At 37.1% G+C, this 19300-nt stretch overlaps 1 protein-coding gene across 1 annotated transcript in view; it reads right to left on the reverse strand.

Annotated features, from left to right (window-relative positions):
• The window catches only part of LOC114229785 (A disintegrin and metallopeptidase domain 3-like), a 100490-nt gene that overhangs the window by 42153 nt on the left and 39037 nt on the right, over positions 1–19300 (reverse strand). The window contains exons 11-12 of the mRNA XM_054720028.1: positions 8248–8384; positions 5853–6039 (exon numbers count right to left, since the gene is read on the reverse strand). Coding sequence (XP_054576003.1) covers positions 5853–6039; positions 8248–8384 — 324 coding nt within the window. The remainder of the gene's footprint in view (positions 1–5852; positions 6040–8247; positions 8385–19300) is intronic.

Consider the following 19300-nt stretch of genomic DNA (forward strand, 5'->3'; position numbering starts at 1 on the left):
CAGGTAGTAGTGGAAAAACATATTTGTATAAAGTTTTAATACATTATATTAGAGGTCATGGTGGTACGGTTTTACCCACAGCATCTACAAGAATTGATGGAAATTTACTTCTTGGTGGAAGAACATTTCATTTCCAATATAAATTACAATTCCATTTAAATGAAACTTCAATTTCTAGACTTGATATAAAGAGTGAAGTTGCTAAAACCATAAAAAGGCCCAACTTCTTATTATTGATGAATAGACCATGGCATTCAGTCATGCTATAAACACCATAGACAGATTACTAAGAGAAATTATGAATTTGAATGTTGCATTTGGTGGGAAAGTTCTCCTTCTCAGAGGGGATTGTTGACAACGTCTCAGTTTTGTACCACATGCTAGGCGATCGGCCATAGTACAAATGAGTTTAAAGTACTGTGATGTTTGGGGATGTTTCAGAAAGTTGTCTCTGAAAACAAATATGAGATCAGAGGATTCTGCTTATAGTGAATGGTTAGTAAAACTTGGAGATGGCAAACTTGATAGCAGTTTTCATTTAGGAATGGATATTATTGAAATCCCCCATGAAGCTCTCTTTGGAAATAGTATATCTATAGATAATATTAAAAATATATCTAAATGGGTGATTCTTTGTCCAAAAAATGAGCACGTTCAAAAATTAAATGAAGAAATTTTGAATATACTCGATGAAGATTTTCACACCTATTTGAGTGTTGATTCCATTGACTCACCAGATCATGCTGAAAAGGAAAATTTTCCCAGCAAATTTCTCCTTTAGGAATTACTCCTTCAGGAATGCCATGTCATAAATTAAAATTGAAAGTGGGTGCAATCATCATGCTATTGAGAAATCTTAATAGTAAATGGGTCTTTGTAATGGTACTAGATTTATTATCAAAAGATTATGACCTAACATAATCGAAGCTGAAGTATTAATAGGATCTGCAGAGGGAGAGGTTGTTCTGATACCAAGAATTGATTTGTCCCCATCTAACACTGGCCTCCCCATTTAAATTAATTTGATGACAGTTTTCCATGATGCCAGCATTTGCGCTGACTATTAATAAATCACAAGGACAAACTCTAGACAGACTAGGAATATTCCTACCTGAACCCATTTTTGGACATGGTAAGTTATATGTTGCTTTCTCTCAAGTTCGAAGAGCATGTGACATTAGAGTTAAAATTGTAAATACTTCATCACAGGGAAATTAGTCAAGCACTCTGAAAGTATTTTCACTCTTAATGTGGTATACAGGGAGATCTACACTAATAAAAGAGAGAGATGCAAATTGACCATACCTCCATGACTCCCACCCACCAATCAGGAGTGAGTATGCAAATTAACCAAACAAAATGGCAGGTTAATTTGCATACACAGGCACAAGCAAAGACTGAAGGCTCTGACCGAGCGAACACTGAAGACTGAAGGCTGAAGAATTGGCTCCACTGCGGCCCGGGTCCCGTGTGCCAGAGGAAAACCGGTGCCGGCAGCCAAATGAAGGAGGGCCTATTGCACAAATCTTCGTGCAACAGGTCTCTAGTATTAGAATAAGTTTAATCACTTTATCAGTCATTGTTTACATCACTGTTGTTTTTATATCATTGTTTTGTTGTTTTTATATCATGTGTTTATTGTTGTTATATCATTTTGTTATTGTTTATTTATTAATAAAAGTATGTATTATTTTCATATACATTTTACTCATTTCCTTTCATCTCTCACACTTCTATTATAGAGAAAGTGCAAATAGCAATATTAAAATGTTTCCTCTAATTAATTCCCTTTCAATGTGCATGAATTTCATGCACCGGGCCACTAGTATACATATATACCTATTGACATAGCAGATTCTCCTTTTGGTATACACCCTTGAGAAATGAAGGCACATGTATAACAGCAGGGATGTGCAAAAACAGTCATAACTACATGAATATTAATAGTCAAGGAGTGAAATAAATTTAAGTTTTCATGGACATAGAAAGGATACATTATAATATTCATAAAATTAATACTTAGAACAATGAAAACAATTGGATTATATCTACATTAAGGAAACTGATAAACATGACAAGTACAATATTGGGTGAAAGACCAATTTACTAAATGATATAAACCATATGATTGTAAATTGTATAAAAGTAGTAAACAGTCAAAAAAAACCACATTGCATAAAGATGCAAAAAGTAGGATGTAAAACTATGATGAAAAGCAAGGTAATGATACAATTACCATCAAATTCTATATGATGTTTTGAAGGAAGAGGCATGTTGTCGAGAGAGAACACACAAAGAACTTCTTTGGCATCAGTAAAATTTGTTTTGGCCTAAGTGTAAATTATTCAGGTGCTTAGAGTTCATTACACTCTCCATCCATACTTCATATATATCCTTCATGTGTATTATATATCACAAGGTAATGATGAGAATGAAAAATATTTATTGCTAAACAATCATAGGTAGAGGAAATTGAAACAATACAGAAATTGAAACAAGAGGACTGTTGTCCTAAAATATAGTTTAAGGAAATAATTTTAGAAGGAATCTTTGACATGTATAAAAAAACTAAAGGGGAAACCAAGATGGCGGCATAGGTTAACACCTAAACTGCTGCCTCGCACAACTTCAAAACTACAACTAAAAGACACATCCAGAACCACAGGAAGGCTGGCTGAGTGGAAATTTTACAACTAGAAGGAAAGAGAAAAGCACACTGAGACTCAGAGGAGCTGCAGGAGGCAGAGGTACTGAGACGCGTGGGCAGAGAGGACTGGCAACTGAGTGTGCGGCTGGCTTTCTCAAGCGGGAGGGAGACAAAAGCTCCCAACTGCACTGAATTCCAGTTCCAGGTGAAATTCTGGGGACCCAGACTCATTCGGGGAGAAACTGACAAGCAGGCGGAACTCAAGGGCGGCTTTCTCTCAGAGGTGCTTGCAGTGATTACCACGGGACATTGAGATACAGGGGCCTATTAGGGCAGGGTTGACGGGAAGCCAAGACTGTCTGCTCTGCCCTGAGACTCCGCCCCATCCAAGCTGAGCACAGAGGCTTTTCCAAGTCTTGTCTCATAAGGGTGTCTCCAGCACAGAAGTTCTCCCAGCGTAGGCACAGCTGATCCTCACAGCCAATTGGCCTGAAGGTCAATTCTTCCCAGTGATACCAACAACAATTAAGGCTTAACTACAACAAGACTGTGCACACAGCCCACAAAGGGGTGCACCAAGAGAGTCCACCTCAGGTAACTGGGGATGCTGAGCCACTGGGCCCTATAGGACACCTAGCACACAAAGCCACTCTATCAACTCAGGGAAGAAGCGAAAATATGGAGACAAAGAAACAGATCACAAATGAAAGAACTGTAGGAAAGCAAATGACTGGATATAGAGTTCAAAACCACGGTTATAAGGTTTTTCAAGAATTTTCTAGAAAAGCCCGATAAATGTAGAGAGACCTGCAAGGATATGAAACAGGACCAACTAGAAATTAAACATACACTGACTGAAATAAAAAATATTATACAGAGATCTAACAGCAGACTAGAGGATCGCAAGAATCAAGTCAAAGATTTGAAATGCAAAGAAGCAAAAAACACTCAACCGGAAAGCAAAAAGAATCCAAAAATATGAAGATAGTGTAAAGAGCCTCTGGGACAACTTCAAGCGTACCAACATCAGAATTATGGGGGTGCCAGAAGAAGAGAGAGAGCAAGATACTGAAAACCTATTTGGAGAAATAGTGACTGAAAACTTCCCCCACCTGGTGAAAGAAATAGACTTACCAATCCAGGAAGCGCACAGAACCCCAAACAAGAAGAATCCAAAGAGGACCACACCAAGACACATCATAATTAAAATGCCAAGAGCAAAAGACAAAGAGAGAATATTAAAAGCAGCAAGAGAAAAACAGTTAGTTACCTATAAGGGAGCACCCATACGACTGTCAGCTGGTTTCTCAACAGAAACTATGCAGGCCAGACGGGAGTGGCAAGAAATATTCAAAAGTGATGAATAGCAAGAACCTACAACCAAGATTACTCTACCCAGCAAAGCTATCATTCAGAATTGATGGTTAGATAAAGAGCTTCACAGATAAGAAAAAGCTAAAGGAGTTCATCACCACCAGACCAGTATTATATGAAATGTTTAAAGTATTTTTTAAGAAGAGGAAGAAGAATAAAAAGGTGAAGATAAAAATTATGAACAACAAATACATATCTATCAACAAGTGAATCTAAAAATCAAGTGAATAAAAAAAATCTGATGAACAGAATAAACTGGTGAATATAATAGAATCACGGGCATAGAAAGGGAGTGGACTGACAATTCTCAGTGGGAAAGGGGTGTGGGGGGGTGCGGGAAAAGACTGGACAAAAAACGTACACCTATGGATGAGTACAGTGGGGGGTGGGTAAGGACAGTGGGGGGGTAAGGGCAGAGGGTGGGGTGGGAGCCAGGTGGAGGGGAGCTATGGGGAAAAAAGAGGAACAATTGTAATAATCTGTATAATAAAGATTTGTTAAATTTAAAAAAATTAAAATTAAAAAATAAATAAAGGAATGGTAGGTAAAATAAAGCAACCATGTTTCAATGTACTTTTTACTATAAAGTGTAAGGTGACAGAAATGAAATATTAACAAACATTGTATATAAACTAGTTGAGTCATAAACACTGTTATTTTCGAAAAGGTATCCCAGATATGGTTAAACGTTAAATAAGCATGATAAAAATGAAAATATAATAAAAATGCTAATTACAATAATGTCTAAGGTGATAATCTTATAAATCAAATACAGATTAAATAATAAATGAAAACAATGTAGATATTGAAGGTAATAATATAGAAAAACCAAATGATAATAGAGAAATATTGGGAACATGATAATGATACAAAGCTGGTGTGTGCATATCGATAGAGACAGAAACAGAGATAGTGATGGAGATAGAGGTAGATATGTCAGACTTTAAAACAGAAAGCAGCATTAGAGATAAGATGATTCACTATTTGATAGTATAAAGTAAATATCTAGGAAGGTATAACTATTATAAAAAGTTTGCATCATATAAAACAACTTCAAAATATAAAGAATGAATTAAGTAAATTCTAGTGAGAAGTAGGCAAATACAACTGTATTATTGGAGGTATCAATATAATTTCTCAAGTGCTGAGAAGTCAGACAATAAAATTACATTCACTTACAATTGCAATGCAAACAATTTATATGAAATTTTCATTATTAATTAGAGAGCCTTCAGATTTTCTAGAAAATCTATATCATTCACATCACAATGGCTAAGTACATGAAGACAGTCACAACAAAATTCACTGATTAATTATCTTACCAAGCACAATTGAAAAAAGATAGCAAGAAATAAATATAACAATAATTAATGATGCATTATGATTTATTCAGTTAAGGTCAACCAAGTTAAAATAAATGAAGTTCCCAGATGCAAGGACTGAAATTAAGAGATGAGGATGTAAACAACACTCATTGTATAATTTTCGGAACCAATACTCACTTGGGAAGAATTCAGGAGATGATTTAGGTGACTATTATTGAGGGTGCTAGTTTTATGAAACAGAAAGGTGAGTGTTGCTACTAATGGTTGCACAATGAACAAAATTGTATTGAATCCATGCTACACTTACTCCATACTTAAATTCTTCCAATGTTTCAAAATCAGGAAGAGTCCATCCTCACATGCCCAATATCTCCATGTCTTAGTTGATGAAATGGTGCAACATTTGACAAAAAGCCCTTCCCTTGTGTTGCACATCTCTATTTATAGCACTATCTGATAAGCGGAAAAACAAGTCTTCAGCTATGCCATTAATGACTGACACTAACCTCTTCAGTGCCACAATCACATTGCTCTCCCGCTTCCACAATTCGATTGCCACATGTTGCTTTTCTTCCTTGGACCACCACTTTGGAAATGGTTTGATTCTGAAGACATTCAAATTCAGGCTGTGAAACTACACGTTTAAATTCATCCACGCTGCAACTGCTAAACAACTTTACACCACGGGAACGTCTAAAATTAAATCACATTCTTCAGATAAATGGAGTAAAATCACTATCAAAGTAATACTCTTCAATATAGCACTATTAATTCTGTGCAACTTCAGTCAGAGAAAAACAAGAAGGAGGGGATAGCGCTTTGATTTTTTAATACAAGTCATAGAAAATGTAAGCAATGAGTTCATTTATATTATAATTTAATATAATGGAATTCTAGCAAGTAGAGGAAGTTAAAGTGACATGAGTTAGAATATATTAAAACACAACAGTGCTTGACACACAAAAGTTCTATTTAAGTAGATGAGTCAATGATTTCTGAGCTCCCAGGTCTGTGAGATTTTTAGAGGCCCCACTGTGTTAATTTATTTTAATTCTGTATTGATTAAGGTATTACATATGTGTCCTTATTCCCCCATTTCCCCATTTGCCCCCGCCCCCTGCTCGTGTCCTCACCCTCCCTAGTGTCTGTGTCCATTGGTTAGGCTTATATGCAGGCATACAAGTCTGGTTGATCTCTCCCCCTCCCACCCACCCTCCACTGCCTTCCCTCTGAGGTTTGAGGGTCTGATTGATGCTTCTCTGTCTCTGGATCTGTTTTTGTTCATCAGTTTATGTTGTTCATTATATCCCACAAATGAGTGACATCACTTTGTTAATTATATTTCCTCCTCCCCTTACTTCATGAGGGTCTTATTTTGTTAGTGAATTGAACCCACCTGTTGGTATCTTTGGTGTGTTTCAGTTTGGGAAATGTAGAATATGCTTTTGTTTTTTTGCTTGTTTCCCTCTTTATTTTGTCAGAGACTTGGGGGGACTAAATTACCATCCGACTTCCATCTTCTCCCTTTTTTAAAAACATAGTTCTCCCTATGTATGGAGCCATCCTCTCTAATTCTAATACTGCCTTCCTTTCTATGACAAGCCCACAAAGCTACATCTTAGGGCACTTCTTTAACTAGTTTCAACTTCTTTCTAAATGAACTGGTCGTGGTTTTCATTCCCATCAATATGCAGATGGCTCAGGCATTCTAGATCCCTTGTCTTCAGAGATCCTGATTATATAACTGTGGACTTAACTCTAATAAGTGACTCAGAGCCCCCAAAATAGCATTTAAAACTGCCTCAAGATTTCCCAATTTCTCCTTTCCTAGAACATTTGCCTTTTTCACTATCTGTTAAGTTGTGATATCCAATAATCTACAAATAATTCTTGCCATTTCCATTTCTCTCAATCTTAATAAATTGCTTTAATTATGAGAATCACCTCCACAATGTTATTATAATATTTTCCCTCTGATGTATTATTCATTCATTTTAAGATAATTTTTATTAGCCATACTGTATAAATCAATTTAAAATGCGGTTTGCTACATTGATCATAAAATCCCACCTCTCACATCATGATTACACGATCAGGCTCTTTCCTACATACCCTATGTTAGTTACTCCTGGACTTCTTCTCCTGACTTAGTGTTCTTTAGCTTCCTTGCATTTCACTTTATTTTCCTTGTATATATGTCCTTATAGTCCAAGCTATGTCTCTTGGTTGTCATTGTTTCCCCTTACGCCCTCAATTTCCTCATAACAGTCTGTTGAGTTTCTCAAGCTTGTTGCCATCCAAGTGTCACTCGCCTGCCCTCCCTGAATGGTATTCAATAAGTTCTTTAGGTAAATGGATTAATTCCTTCTCTTCAAGTCCCTACAGAATTATTTCCTAGGCCACATTACCAGTATTAGAAAGTTTTCTCTTCCCATGTATTCCCTATTTACCTCCTTTTGGGCACCTATCACAAGATGTTTATATTTTGTTTATTCTATGGCCACATTTTTCTTTCCTGTCCCTGATGCACTAATATAAGATATTTAGGACTCACTAACCTTGTTAACCATTGGTAAGGCAAGCACACAATCCTGCAACACAGTCACTGCTCATTACATTTTCAAAATGAATAAATAAATTTCACTTCAAGACTATAGCAAGCCCCAGAAAGTCACTAACAACAAATACTTTCTCTGTGGACTGTCACATTAAATATAAAAATATTAATCACATTTTCTATAATATCAAATCCTAGTTGTGTTTGATAATCTTTAAATAACAACATATTTATTTAATAAAAATCTTTTTACTCATAAGTTATATTGCAAGCAATTATACATCAAAGACTACTACAAACATTTCACCAAAAACTACATAGAGTTTATAGAAACAACACCTTACATTGCTTGAGGATTCATAATGCATGCAGTTCCTGGACAGTAACAATTATAGATGTCATCATATCTTAATCCCAGATTAACTCCAATCAGCTGTGCCATAACAACTGAAAATGCCTCTGAAGATATCCTCTTTGGATACTAAATACAAAAAAAAAAAAAACAAAACAACAACAACAACAACAACAACAACACAGTATTGCTTAAGTTATTTCTCCATCCTTTTGATCATTTCAATTAATAATTTGTGGGCATACTACCTAAATGCAAACACAAATTTAAGAATATAGCATGAAAAAAATTGGTAAATTGTGGTGTGTTTTATTTTTTTTAAGAAATGGTATTTTTAGTCCAAATGGCATTGATAAGAAACGGATAAAATTAATGCTGCTTTTGTGTTTTTATTACCTTACTGATTGAAATCCAAATAATTTAAAAAATGTTTGAGAAGAAACATTGTTTTAGTCAGTATATTATTTTTCCAGTGAATGTTTGAAAAAAATATAGAAATTCTTAAAAGTTAAATTGGAAATCAATTTTGTCTTTATCAATAGTTTTAGGAAAGATGGTTTGTTGCTTTCTTATCATTTTTTCATTATTTGCTTGTTAGCACTATCTATATAAATATATATGGAATATCCCACGCAATAAGAACAAAATATACCACATTCTCTACAAGAGTACATGAACATTCTCCAGTACAGACCACCTGTTAGGCTACCAAACAAGTCTCACAACTTTGAAAATATTGAAATTATACAAAGTATCTTTTCTAATGCCAATGGAATGAATCTACTAATTAATGAGAGAAGAAATTTTTGAAAATTCACATGACTGTGAGACTTCAACAATATACTCTGAAATATTAATGAACCCAAAGAAGTGAAAAGGAAATTAGAAAATACCTTCAGAAAAAATGAAAATTAAAATAGAACATACCCAGACTTATGGGATCCACCAAAATCTGGGCTATGAGAAAAAATTTTAGCTGTAAACACATACATTAAAAAACAAAGAACCATGGCCTGTGTGGCTCAGTTGGTTCAGTGCCATCCCATTCACCAACGGGTCACTGTTTCAATTCCCTGTCAGGGCACATGCCTGGATTGCAGGCTTAAATCCATGGTGGGGAGTAAGCAGGAGGCAGCTGATGGAAGTTTCTCTCTCATTGATGATTCTCTCGCTTCCTCTCCCTTCTTCATTCTCTAAAATCAATTAGAAACCATATTAAAAAAAAACAACAACAACAACAAAGAAGAAAGATCTCAAATGAAAAACATAACATTAAACCTAAAAGAATTAAAAATAAAAGAACAAAATGAACCCAATAAAATAAATAGATATAAAATCTAGAGATGAAAAAATAGGGAGAGTCAAAAACAAAATGTTGGTTCTTTGAAATGGTCAAGAAAACTGGCAGACTGTTAGCTAGAGTAACCAAGAGAAGAAGAGGTAACGCTCCATATAAGGAAAGAAAGTCAGGACATTACAACTAATGTCACAAACATTTTAGAAAAGATTCTAAGAGAACTAGAGGCCAGGTGCACGAAATTCATGCACAGGGTAGGGGGTGTCCCTCAGCCCAGCCTGTACCCTCTCCAATCTGGGACCCCTTGAGGGATATCCTACCGCCGTTTAGGCCTGATCCCAAACGGGCCTAAACGGGCAGTTGGACATCCCTCTCACAATCCAGGACTGCTGGCTCCCAACCTCTTGCCTGCCTCTCCCTGATTGCCCCTAACCACTTCTGCCTGCCAGCCTTATCACCCCCTAACCACTCCAATGCCAGCCTGATCAATGCCTAACTGCTCCCTGGCCATCCTGATTGCTCCTAACTGCCCTCCCTGCTGGCCTGATCGCCCACAACTGCCCTCCCCTGCAGGCCTAGTCCTCCCCAACTGCTCTCCCTTGCAGTCCTGTTCCCCCGCAACTGCTCTCCCCTGCTGACCTGGTCTCCTCTAACTGCCCTCCTCTGTCTGCCTGGTCAGCCCTAACTATCCTCCCCTGCTGGCCTGGTCACCCCTAACTGCCCTCCCCTGCCAGTCTGGTTGCCCCTAATTGTCCTCCCCTGCAGGCCCAGTCCCCCCTAACTGGCCTCCCTACTGGCCTGATCTCCCACAACTGCCCTCCCCTGCAGGCCTGGTCCCCCCCAACTGCTCTCCCCTGAAGTCCTGCCCCCCCCAACTGCCCTCCCCTGCAATCCTGTTCCTCCACAACTGCCCTCCCCTGCTGACCTGGTCTCCCCCAACTGTCTTCCTCTGCAGTACTTGTACCCCCCCCCCCCCACTGCCCTCCCTTGCTGGCATGGTCACCCACAACTGCCCAAAACTGCCCTCCCCTGTCAGCCATCTTGTGGCAGCCATCTTGTGTCCACATGGGGGCAGCCATCTTTGACCACATGGGGGTGGCCATATTGTGTCTTAGAGTTATGGTCAATTTGCATATTACTCTTTTATTAGACAGGATACTGTGGAAACTGTAGGTCAACAAATTGGATAAATATTTCTCTCTGTTAATGAAACATTTTGATGTTGGGGACCTTGATTTCAAATTTTTTAATTAGCTTGTTGATGTCTGTAAAAGCTTCTGCTAAAGCCTAAACACTATATTTTCTGGGGATTTTCTTCTTTTCCTTCTCCTGAAGTTTTCTTTTCTCTTACCTCTTCTTCAATTCTGTGTTCCTGTAGTTACTTCAAATTCTCAGAAACCATCTCTAGGAATTCCTTAGTGTCATCCTCATCCACACCCAGGTTAAAGTTTTCAATGGCAACCACAGCCTTGTTGCATTTTGCGACCTTCCCTCCTTGGCAAAATCTTTCAAGTCATGGAGGAACCTCTTGAGTGTTTTCTTCCCAATGTTACACATACATCACCCCAAGCCCAAGCTAGGTTCTTGATTCCATCATATATATTGTAATATTCCAGAATGGCATCGTCTTCTCAGTGGCTCCTTCACTAGCAGCAATAATTTGGCAAAGGACTTCCTTAGATAGCAGGCCTTAAAATCTGCTATAATTATGTTACCCATTGGAAGAATCAAAGAGGTGGTATTTGGAGGGAGAAACACCACTTTAACATTAAGATAAAGATCACCAACTAAAAGACCATGTCTGGGAGCATTATCAATAATCACCAAAATCTCAAAAGGTTGTTTTTCTCCAAACAGTACTCCATTTTGCTGGCACAGCAATACAGGAGGGAACCCTGCAAGAGTTGAGTCATCCATGACTTATTGCTTCTGTAGGGCAAGGCAGTACATGCTCATTGATTTGCTTAAAAGACAGGGCCACCATTTGTCCACCAACCAGATCTGAAATATCATTGCCGACATGTACACATAAGGAACTGTTTGACATTGAAATTGGGGCTCAAAAGAACTGTTGGCCCAGAAAGGAACTCACTACAGATTAATTCATTTGCCTCCCAGCATAACCATTATGGCTTGTCACATTTTCAGTTCTTATAAGGGTATTTCTTGTATCACATGATCTCAAGCATCTAGGGGAAATAATGAACAACATAAACTGATGAGCAAAAACAGACCCGGAGACAGGGAAGTATTGATCAGACTGTCAAACCTCAGAGGGAAGGTAGAGCAGGGTGGGGGTAAAGGGCAGAGATCAACCAAAGGACTTGTGTGCATGCATATAAGCTTAACAAGTGGTCATGGATGACAAAGGGGTGGGGGATTACATGGAGAGGGGTTTGGGATGGGAATTGGGGGATGAGGACAATTATGTGATACCATAATCAATAAAAAATAAGACCATGGGTTCTCACTGTGCCAGATTACAAAGGATTTCCATTTGTAGCCTGTGACATTGCCCCAAGCAACATTATTATTCTATTCTTAAAAGTCTTCAAACCTCGCATTGACTTTGACTCTTTATGGATAAAGTCTTTTCAAGCATCGATTTCCAGAATAGGGATGTCTTATCCATTTTGAATATTTTCTATGGCAATCAGATTACCTAGAGTTTCCAAGAATTCTTCATCTGTCTTCATATCAGCTCTGGCATTCTCAACACTTACTTGTATATTACACAGTGAATAATGATTCTGGAATTATTGAAACCACATAGAGCTGACAGTAAATCCAACATGGAAATTGGGCCAAATACTGTTTATCATCACAAACAAACTTTTTGCTTTGGCCATGATCATCTTGGTGCAGAGAGAGATACACTTCTGTGTCTGGTCTTCATTGCAGGTCATTGGAAGTTTCTTTTGTTAGTTTTGCTACCTTCCATGAAGAGATCCTTTCACAGCTTCTGTAACTTTGATCTTGTTCTTCAAGATCAGCTGTGATAGAATGAAATGTGCCTGACTGGCAAGCCATAATCATCACTGGTTTTCCTCCTTTGTAGTACTTAATCTTTCTTAATTTTGTTACCAGATCAATTATTCAAAGTGGGTGCTTATAAGCAACAGTGATTTTGTATACTCAGGGGACTTGATGAACAATAAAATATGAGATTAGGTCAAGCACAAAAGAAAATGATGCAATCAAGAAGATGCAGTAACACAAGATGTAGGAGGATGCTAGAGGTATAAAATGGCATAACGTTTCACAGCAAATTCATTTTTATAAGTAGAAATAGTACCCTCTAATATAATGATAAAGGGTATAGCACAGTAAATACATATACCAGTAACATAGTCATTTATTATCATTATCAAGTATTATGTACTGTATAGAACTGGCCTGCTACACTCTTATACAACTGGCAGTGCAGTATGTTTACACCAGCATCACTACAAACACATGAAGTTACGATGGCTATGATCTGACTAGGTCAGTGGTCGGCAAACACGGCTGGTGAGCCACATGTGGCTCTTTGGCCCCTTGAGTGTTCTAATGCCACTTCTTCAAAATAGTCTCGCCCAGGCCGAAAACCGACTTCTGCGCATGGGCCACGAAGTTTCAATTGCACTATACGTGCATATCCACACGTGGTATTCTGTGGAAGAGCCACATTCAAGGGGCCAAAGAGCTGCATGTGGCTCGCGAGCCACGGTTTGCTGACCACTGGACTAGGTGATGGTAATTTGTCAGCTCCATTATAATGTGACCAAAATCACAGAAGATTATATGTGAATGAAGCTGTCCCTTGTTGACCTAAATAACATTATGTGGTGCATGACTATATTCATTATATTTGAGACAAAGCTCAATACCTTACTACATTCACGTTATTAATAAGCTAGAAGAGAAGGACACACACAACTGATCAAGACTGAATCATGAAGAAACAAAATCTAAAGAGACAACTAGTAAGGAGACTGAAGCAGTAATCAAACTTTCAACAACAACAACGAAAACCCAGGAACTTATGGCTTTACTGGTAATATCTACCAAACCTTTTACAAAGATGTAATGCCAGTCCTTCTCAAAATCTTCCACAGAATCAAAGAAGGAATATTCCCAATCTCATTTTATGAATCCATCATTTCCCTGATACCAAAATGTTCAACAAGAAAAAAATTAAAGACCAATATCCCGCTGAATATTAATACAAAAATACTAGCAATCTGAATTCTATATCATATTAGCAGAATTATACACCATGACTGAGATTGTTTTCTGCTGAAATACAAGGATTAAATATAGGAAAATCTTCAATGTAATATACCAATTTCACAGAATGAAGGGTAAAATCCACATGATCTCATCTAATGCAAAAGATGCATTTCACAAGATTCAACACCTTTATGTGATAAACAACCCTCAAGAAAACTGGAATATGAGACATCTACCTCAACATAATAAGGCAGGAGATTCTCTCTCTCAAACTTCTATTTAATATTCAAAAACTTACCAAGAACAATTAAGCAATACAATATATGACTTTTAACTTGGAAAGGAAGAAGTAAAATTACCAGTGTTCAGAGCTGACATGATCCTATATATATAAGAAACACAAAAGATCGCACATAAAAGACTATTAGAACTAATAAATGAATTGCAGGATATAAAATCAAAACAATTTATTGTGTGTCCATACACTTAAAATGAATAATCTGAAATGCAGTGGACATTCCGTGCATATCAGAAACATGAGACTAAGAAACCTCATGTTTGAAAGTGACCTAAAGTGTATCATGGAGAGAATGATACTCAGGCATGTTGACTATTTTCATTGTTGCTGTTGGACTGAATCCTTAGAGAGCTATTGGGAGAGACATCATTACAGAGAAGCCTAGGACTTGTCATTGCAAGGCCTTACTCCAGTGCTCCCATGAGTACTAAGTACATATGTTCCTAATAGTACTTGTGATAGGCAAAATATGTAATACTAGCATTCCCGTTGCAGGAAAAATCCTGCAATAGGGTTTCCTGCTGCACTCTACCCCAGCCCTGCCTACGCTCCTTCCTTGTCCCCCGGCCCGCCTTCTCTGCCAGCCAGCCTGCTTTTCCCTTCTCCCCTGGCCCCGCCTCCACTCCTCCCTTCTCCCCCGGCCCGCCTTCTCCACCAGTCTGCCTGCTTTTCTCCCTTCTCCCCCGGCCCCACCTCTGCTCCTCCCTTCTCCTCCCCCTCAGCTTGCTTGCTTCTCCACAGCTTTGCTCCCTTCTGCAGCTCTTGGCTTCTTTCTACGCTGTCTCGATATGCAAATTAGCCCCCATCTTTGTTAGGGTAATTTGCATACTCATCCTGATTGGTTGGTGGGCGTGGCTTGTGTGGTGGGCGTAGTGAAGGTGTGGTCAATTTGCATATATGTCTATTATTAGGTAGGATATTCATTAAAAATCATCTTTTTGAGATTTTAGAGGACATAGAAATTTATTAAGTATATAGTCTTACTTCAAGTGTTTTTTTTCTTTTATTCTTATTCCCCAGTATTATATACTGTTGTTTTTTATATTTCAATTACAATTTACATTTGGTATTATATTGTATTAGTTTCAGGTGTACAGCATAATGGTTGGACAACCATATAGTTTACAAAGTGTTCCACCTGACACCATACATAATTATAATTTCATGGACTAGATTCACTATGCTGTTATCTACTCTTAATGGATTTCTGTGCACATCCTTTTGGGTTGTGCTGATAAACTGATTGATAGCCAATTAGTGTTTTGGGGCCAATACATTGACTATTATACAACTTATTTTGAAATTGTTCAACTGATTAATAGAAATAATTTTAATTAATTGGATATCTATGGCTGAGGATATCCTGAATTTATATTTTGAATCAAAACTGTAGCTTTTCCACTAACTGTAGATATTCCTCATCAATCGGTCTTCCAGTTATTGCTTAAGAGTGTTGAAAGTGTACAAAACTTTTCAAAACTATAAAATATTAGTAATGTTTTTATTCTTTGACAGTGTGATATTATAGACAAATTATTCTTCTGTCATTGTTTATCTGAAACATCATACATTCTTATTCTTTAATTGTCATTTGTATTATTTCATTTTTTTCCCAGTTCCTTGATTATTAATACATTTGTTACTGGTTCCTAGAAGCTCTTTAAGACTAAAGATGTCAACAACTGGTCATGCAATGCATATGATATAACATGTTTTTTATTACTTTACCATAGTGATTTGGGTTTGGGCTTTTTTGGTGGGTGTTGTACAAATGTTGTATACTAAAATATAATCATGTTCTTTTTTTAAAAAGAAAATAATTGGAGTTACAATACCATCAAAAAAAGAAAGAAATACTTAGAAACAAAGTTAAACAAGGAGATGAAAGAATTGTACATGCAAAATATTGCTGAAATAAATTACAGAAAACACAATTAAATTAAAAGTCTCCATCCACAAATGGAAGACATAATATTGTTAAGATGTCATTACTACCCAAACCAATCTTAATATTCAATGCAGTCCCCACAACAATCCAAACGGCATTTTCTGATAGAAGTAGAAAGAAAAATAATCTCAAAATTCATATGAAATATCAAGGGACAATGAATAACAATAATAATATTTTAAAAAAAGAAGAACTAAGTAGAAGAACCACATTTACAGATTTCAAAATATATGTACAAAGCTAACATAATAAAAACAGTGTGGTATTGACTTAAAGAAAAATCTATAAATCATTAAATAGAATAGAGAGCCTAGAGATTAACCCTCACATATATGTTCAAACAATCTACGAGAAGGTTACCAGGACTACATAATGAGGAAAAGATAATTTGTTCAACAAGAATCCTGAGTGGAGTTGTATGAGTTCCCTGTAAATGTTGGAGATTAAGCCCTTATTGGTGATAACATTGGTAAATATGTTCTCCCATGCGGTGGGCTTCCTTGTTGTTTGGTTGATGTTTTCTTTTACTGTGAAAAAGCTTTTTATTTTTGATGTAGTCCCATTTGTTTATTTTCTCTTTAGTTCCCATTGCCCTAGGAGCTGTATCGGTGAAGAAATTGCTGTGGCATATTTCTAATATTTTACTGCCTGTGGATTCCACTAGTATTTTTATGGTTTCCCATCTTATGTGTAAGTCCTTTATCCATTTTGAGTTTATTTTTGTGTATGGTGTAAGTTGGTGGTCTAGTTTTATTTTTTGCATGTATCTGTCCAATTTTCCCAACACCATTTATTGAAGAGACTGTCTTGACTCCATTGTATGTTCATGCCTCCTTTGTCAAATATTAATTGAGCATAGTGGTTTGGGTCGATTTCTGGGTTCTCTATTCTATCCCACTGATCTATATGTCTGTTTTTGTGCAAGTAGCAGGCTGTTTTGAGAACAGTGGCTTTGTAATACAGCTTGATGTCTGATATTGAGATCCCACCTACTTTGTCCTTCTTTCTCAGGATTGCTGCAGCTATTCGGGGTCTTTTTTTTTTTTTTTTTTTTTTGCAGATGAATTTTTGGAAAGTTTGTTCTAGGTCTGAGAAATATGCCGTTGGTATTTTAATGGGGACTGCATTGAATCTATAGATTGCTTTGGATAGTACGGACATTTTAATTATGTTAATTCTACCAATCCATGAACACGGTATGTTCTTCCATCTGTATATGTCTTCCTCTATCTCCTTTTTCAGTGTCCTGTAGTTTTCCGCGTATAGGTATTTTACCTCCTTACTTTAGTTTATTCCTAGGTATCTTAATTTTTTTGGTGTGATGGTAAATGGGATTGCTTTTTTAGTCTCTCTCTCTGTAATTTCATTATTGGTGTATAGAAATGCCATAGATTTCTCGGCATTAATTTTGTATCCTGCTACATTGCCAAATTCATTTATTAAGGCTAAAAATTTTTTGATGGAGTCTTTAGAGTTTCCTATGTACAGTATCATGTCATCTGCGAATAAGAACAGTTTTACTTCTTCTTTTCCAATTTGGATGCCTTTTATTTCTTCTTCTTGTGTAATCGCAATGGCTAATACTTCCAGCGCTATGTTGAACAGGAGAGGTGAGAGTGGGCACAAGAAAGATAAACAACCCAATCAAAAAATGGGCAACGGATCTAAATAGATACTTTTTGAAAGAAGACAGAAGGAAGGCCAAGAGGCATATGAAAACAGGCTCAAAGTCACTACTCATCCGAGAGATGCAAATCCAAACAACAATGAGGTACCATCTCACACCTGTCAGAATGGCTATCATCAACAAATTAACAAACGACAAGTAAGGATGCAGAAAAAAAAAGAACCCTCATGAACTGCTGGTGGGAATGCAGACTGGTGCAGCCACTGTGGAGAACAGTATGGAGTTTCTTCATAAAACTGAAAATAGAACTCCCATTTGACCCAGTGATCCCACTTCTAGGAATATATCCCAAGAAACTAGAAACACCAATTAGAAAGGATATATGCACCCCTATGTTCATAGCAGCACAATTTACAATAGCCAAGATTTGGAAACAGCCTAAGTGCTCATCAGCAGATGATTGGATTAAAAAACTGTGGTACATCGACACAATGGAATACTATGCTGCAGTATAAAAGAAGGAGTTCTTACCATTTGCAACTACCTGGATGGAACTGCAGAGCATTATGCTAAGTGAAATAAGCCAGGCAGAGAAAGATAAATATCACATGATCTTACTCATTTATGGAATATAATGAACAACATAAACTGATGAACAAAAATAGACCCAGAGACAGAGAAACATCAATCAGACCATTAAACCTCAGAGGGAAGGTAGGGGAGGGTGGGGGTAAGCGGGAGAGATCAACCAAAGGACTTGTATGCATGCATATAAACCTAACCAATGGACACAGACACCATGGGGGTGAGGGCATGAGTGAGAGGGATGGGGAAGGGGATAATGAGGGAATAAGGACACATATGTAACACCTTAATCAATGAAGAAATTTAAAAAAAAGAATACTGAGTGGAAAAGAAGATAATTCTCTAAATGGTAATGGGAAAATGAACACCCATATAGAAAATAATATACTGGGACCCTTATTTATACCATATGCAATAGTTAACTCTAAATGGATTAACAATCTAAAGGTAAGACCCAAACTACAAAACAAATGGAATAAAACATAGAGGCAAATCTTCATGACATTGAGATTGACAATAATTTCTTGGATATAATGCCAAGAGCACAGGCAACAAAAGCAAAAATAGGCAAATGGGACTACACCCAACTTAAACGTTTTGTGTTTCAAAGGGCAAAATCAATGGAGTGTAAAGCAACCTACAGAATGGGAGAAAATATTTGCAAATCATGTATCTGATTAGGGGTTAATAACCATTATGTAAAGAACTCCTGCCACTTAGCAACAAAAAATCAAATAGCTCAATATAAATATGTACTAAGGATTTGAATAGACATTTCTCCAGAGATGATATACAAAAATCTAAAAGGCATATGAAAAGATGCTCAACATTACTAACTATCAGAGGAATACAAATGAAAACCACAATGAGCTGTCACCTCATATCAATTAGGATGGCTGCTATTTAAAAATCCAGACAATGCCCTGGCTGGGTGGCTCAGTTGGTTGGAGCTTCATCCCATACACCATAGGGTTGCAGGTTAGATTCCCAGACAGGGAACATACCAAGGTTTTGGGTTTGAGTCACCAAGCAATCAATGTATTTTTCTCACATCAACTTCTCTCTCTCTCTCTCTCTC

Source organism: Eptesicus fuscus, chromosome 8, assembly GCF_027574615.1.
Source record: "Eptesicus fuscus isolate TK198812 chromosome 8, DD_ASM_mEF_20220401, whole genome shotgun sequence".
Lineage (NCBI taxonomy): Eukaryota > Metazoa > Chordata > Mammalia > Chiroptera > Vespertilionidae > Eptesicus > Eptesicus fuscus.